Source organism: Suricata suricatta, chromosome 5 (genome assembly GCF_006229205.1).
Source record: "Suricata suricatta isolate VVHF042 chromosome 5, meerkat_22Aug2017_6uvM2_HiC, whole genome shotgun sequence".
In the NCBI taxonomy this organism is placed as follows: domain Eukaryota; kingdom Metazoa; phylum Chordata; class Mammalia; order Carnivora; family Herpestidae; genus Suricata; species Suricata suricatta.
Genome location: NC_043704.1, coordinates 96,958,209 through 96,963,344, shown reverse-complemented (window position 1 = coordinate 96,963,344; position 5,136 = coordinate 96,958,209). Strand labels below are relative to the sequence as shown.

General features: G+C 35.2%; 1 protein-coding gene across 1 annotated transcript in view; it reads right to left on the bottom strand.

The window, feature by feature from the left end:
- The window catches only part of SERPINI2 (serpin family I member 2), a 39,218-nt gene extending 35,199 nt beyond the window's left edge, over positions 1-4,019 (bottom strand). Inside the window, exons 1-2 of the mRNA XM_029940785.1 lie at positions 3,953-4,019; positions 972-1,226 (exon numbers count right to left, since the gene is read on the bottom strand). Coding sequence (XP_029796645.1) covers positions 972-1,218 — 247 coding nt within the window. The 5' untranslated portion in view covers positions 1,219-1,226; positions 3,953-4,019. The remainder of the gene's footprint in view (positions 1-971; positions 1,227-3,952) is intronic.
- Positions 4,020-5,136: the final 1,117 nt, after the last annotated feature.

Genomic DNA, 5,136 nt, shown 5'->3' with positions numbered 1-5,136 from the left:
AAAACTATCAATATGACTCCCCTATGACCCAGCAATAGCAGTGCTGGGGATTTACCCAAGGGATACAGAAGTGCTGATGCATAGGGGCACATGTACCTCAATGTTCATAGCGGCACTTTCAACAATAGCCAGATCATGGCAAGAGCCTAAATGTCCATCACCTGATGAATGGATCAAGAAGAAGTGGTATATATATATCTATACAATGGAGTATTACATGGCAGTGAGAAAGAATGAAATCTGGCCATTTGTAGCAAAGTGGATGGACCTCGAGGGTGTCATGCTAAGTGAAATAAGTCAGGCAGAGAAAGACAGATATCTTATGTTTTCACCCATAAGTGTAACAGGAGAAACTTACATAAGTCCATGGGGAGGGGAAGGAGGGAAAAGAGTTGGGGAGAGAGAGGGAGGCAAATAATGAGAGATTCCTGAATACTGAAAACAAACTGAGGGCTGAAGGGGTAGGGGGAAAAGGGAAGAGGGGTGGTGGTCATGAAGGAGGGCACTTGTGGGGAAGAGCACTGGGTGTTATATGGAAACCAACTTGACAATAAACTATAAATTAAAAAAAAACCATATTTTGAAACTGATGTGAGAAAATGATCACACCATCGTGACAGCGGAAATATAAACAAACAAACAAAACACCATAACTACACACACATTCATGCACACACAACACAGTCTCAATTAACTAAATTTGGCTAAACCAGACCAGAAGAAAATTCAGTGTCACACTCACAGCTTTATATCTGTATTAAAATATCTTTTAAAAATAATAAATTCTTTTGGTAACATTTTCATTGGGAAACAATTAAAATGATTATTATTTACGATTCCCCATTGTATTATAATTTTACACTTTTGATAACATTTTCCATTGATTTAAGTTGTGTCACCCTGAGCTTCTAACTTTAAAGATAAATTTGGCCAGATCTTATCCAATAAATAATCATACATAAGACTCTTACCAGTTGAGTTTTTCTGAAGTTTTAACGTTCGTCTTATCTGCTCCTGTGTGTTTCCTTTTGCTCCCAGTTGTACCATCCCAAGAACTAACGTTGTTCCAAGAGGGGAAAATATAATATTGTTCTTATGAGATAAACAAATAGCTTGATAAAGATCGACTGCAAATTCGAAATTTCTTTGGGCCAACGGTCTTGAGGCTTGACTTCCAGGAAAAAGCAACAGGAGACTCCACAACAAGATCTTATCCATTTTGACTTCTGTGCATTAATTCAAAATTCATTAGTGTTCAAAATTACCAGAGTTGACCAGAGTGAGGTCAACGGACAACCTCCTACCTATTAGAACTCTTTGTCTTAATTCAAATAGATTATTACAAGGAGATTCTCATCCATTAGGAGAAAAATGCCCTGCTCTAATGGCATTTTAATATTCTTTCAAGAACTAGTCCAAAACAGACGGCAGTCTTCTAAAATCAAAGGAGAAATTGTAATTCTGGAATAATGTCAATAGCAATACCACCTTTAAATAGCTCTATGATACTTTTGCCTATCTTTTCCCATGGTTTTAAGTGGGTACCTATAGTTCTTTATCAAAGGAATCCTCTGTCCACACTACTCTAAAATGGTTTATAGATCAAAAGAGAAATGGAATAAAAAAAGCGAAGACACTCCAGTGTGGCTTTGAACCTATAATATTAGAAAGTTAACGTATTCTACATCAGTTTGAGTGATCTGGCAAAGTTTTTATGGTACGAATATTCATACTTTATGGACTCTCACTTCTGGAGGGTGAAATACCCTAAAATCCACAGTGTATTTTTTCAAAGGAATGAAAAACTCAGAAAAATTGTAATGAAACACAATTATAATTAAATATAACCACTACAACAATAATAAAAGAAATTATTGCTTTTAAGAAACTAAGCAATAATTTGACAAATTAACACATAAGAAAGCTGCAGTTGAAAACTTTAGCCAATTCACAACACAAATGACACCTTATTAAAGAGCTCTCCACTAAAAGTACAGGAAATTCAACCATCTGATTAGGTCTTGAGAATGAGTTTTGCAATATTGCCACAGACTTCATGGAATATTGACTCTGAAAGCCTTATAAATTTTAGTAACACTAATTTTTCCTTGCAAAAAATATATTTTAGAAACCCTTAATAATAACTTTAATAAAAAATTTTTAATGTGTTTTATTAATTTTTGAGAGACAGAGAGAGACACCATGAGCAGGGGAGGGTCAGAGAGAGAGGGAAACACAGAATCAGAAAGAGGCTCCAGGCTCTGAGCTAGCTGCCAGCACAGAGCCCACCACAGGGCTTGAACCCACGAACCGTGAGATCATGACCTGAGCTGAAGTTGGACGCTTAACCAACTGAGCCACCCAGGTGCCCCAATAACTTCTAGTTCAATAGGTTGCTAGAAAGTAATCCTTCATTGGGGGGTAAAGATAAAAGCCTCCAGAATGATGCATTGTTAGCCTTAAAAATGAAGAACTATATTTCTAAAATGTTTTTGCAGACCATTAGAAGGTCACCATGACCCATAAATGGATTAAGAGTCACTATTACATACAATGATTATTAATAGTCAAATACTCTCTAAAACTAATCTGTGGAGTCATTATCTAGCTACTTCCAGCAGTTAGAAATTGCTTTCTAATATTTGTAGTTAAACTCTGTTTGTTTGGATACACAATTTGCAAAGGCAAAATACCTCAACATGCAATTTAAAACAATTGTTAAAAAATAACATTTTGGTAAACAGCAAATATAAATACATATTATCAAATGTTTTACTGAGGATCGAGTTTTATTGAGGACCACAAAGTTGTGAATGGAAGTGCAACAAAAGTAAAAGCCAGTGATTAAAAAAAGTTTTATAGACAAAATAAATTTCTGTATACCATTTTGTTTAATGTTTATTCATGGAAGGGGGGAGCACACACACATGCAAGAGGGATGGGAGGAGAGAGAGAGAGAAGAGAGAGAGAATCCTAAGCAGAATCTGAGCTGTCAGCACTGAGCCCAAATGGGGCTCAAACTCATGAACTTTAAGATTATGACCTGAGTAGAAATCAAGAGTCAAACTGCTTAACCAACTGAGCCACCGAGGTGCCTCTGTGTATCATTTTCTAATACATTCAATATCTCAGAAGATTTCTGATTAAGAACAGCAGTTTGGGGTACATGGGTGGCTCAGTCGGTTAAGCGGCCGACCTCAGCTTAGGTCATGATCTCACAGTTTGTAGGTTCAAGCCTTGTGTCAGGCTATGTGCTGACAGCTCAGAGCCTGGAGCCTGCTTCTGATTCTGTGTCTCCCTCTCTCTCTGACTGTCCCCTAATCATATTGTATATGTCTCTCTCTCAAAAATAAACATTAATTTTTTTTTAAATAGCAGTTTGTAGATATATAAGTTGTCACAATGTTATTAGTACTTTTAAGTCATCAAGTAGTAGTTCTTAAGAAACATCTTTATGTATTTGGTTTGTATTACAATAATAAACATTATGAAGGGTAGTTTTTCCCTTATGGTAGAATCTGAGGGGTATCCTCTCATTATACTAATAATCTTAATAATTAAAATTTATATTATTTGAGTATATAATTCTCCCAGAAAATTTCCAAGCATTTAACAAATTATAAGCTCACACACACATACACACACATGCAAAATGTTTTTAAAAATTCATTTAACCTCATTGGGTTCTGGATCCTATCTCATAAGATCTCATTAGAAAGCATGAAGTACCTGGTGAACTAAACAACATAATGAATAATCCTATAAGAATTTGACCTTCAAATGTATAATGACATTATTTAAGAATAAAAGTAATGTGTTAATTTGATAAATGCAAATCAGTATCTGTATCAAAACGAATTGAAATGCCATTCCCCTGCTCTATTAAACACTCATGATCAATATTATCACATATGTACTTCATTCAAAAGTTGTTTAATTTTAAGGTACTTACCCCAAATTGGCTTCTGATTATTCACTGTGATGTTATAACTGAAATGTGCCTGCTGGGAAGCACTGGTACATAAAATACCTGATCAGTCAAGGCCAAATTTACTTATCTTGAACATTGTATGATTAATTCCTCTAAACCCAAAGCAGGTGTTCACTACATTTGCATAAAAGGACTAATATGATTGGTTAATGATCAATGACGCAATAGGAAAGAATTAAGAGAGGAAACCATTAACAGAATTTTTTAAAAAGCATTAAGCTTGTATTATTTAATAATTATTCCACTTTTTTTATAGTAAGTAGAAACGGAATTTGGAAGAGTGTGCCAGGGCTTGTAAATTTGCTAGCAATTAGTTCTTCTTGTTTCTCACAGGACCTCCACGTTAGATTACCACTATATACCATCATAAATATTTCAGAAAGCCTGTGAGAAAATGGATAAAGCTAAATCAAGTCCAGAATGCAGACACAAATTACTGCTGCATTTACAAAGTCCTCAACAATTCATCAATCATATAATAGTCACAAAAATTTCCTGTGGTTACAAGGCCCATTTTAATCTTTGGAAAAAAGGGTGAATATTTAAAAACATTTTTATGGGGGCGCCTGGGTGGCTCAGTCAGTTAAGCCTCCGGCTTCAGCTCAGGTCAGATCTCACGTCCGTGGGTTCGAGCCCCGCGTCAGGCTCTGTGCTGACAGCTAGCTCAGAGCCTGGAGCCTGCTTCCAGTTCTGTGTCTCCTTCTCTCTCTGCCCCTCCCCCTCTCATGCTCTGTCTCTCTCTGTATTAAAAATAAATAAAACATTTAAAAAATAAAAACATTTTTATGGACCAAATGATGGACCAAAAGATCAGATGAAGATTATTGATTTACTAAATAATGTGAGGATAATATTATTAAACATAGGTAATTTGATAATAAACATCAGTGTTACTTTTACACACTTTTTAATTTTTACATAATTTTCTCTACCAATAGCTCATTAATAAAAAATGGATTCATAATTGAATGGATTGTGATCTCATTCTTCTAGTTCAATCACTTCAATGGCAATCAGATATTAAACACACTGATTCATCAGTGACCTCTGAGAAGAGAAACGGAAAATTTGTTCCAGATGCAATTAAACAAATAGTTACTATTGATAACTAAGTGTAATGTCACTTCTGATAAATTCATAAAAAA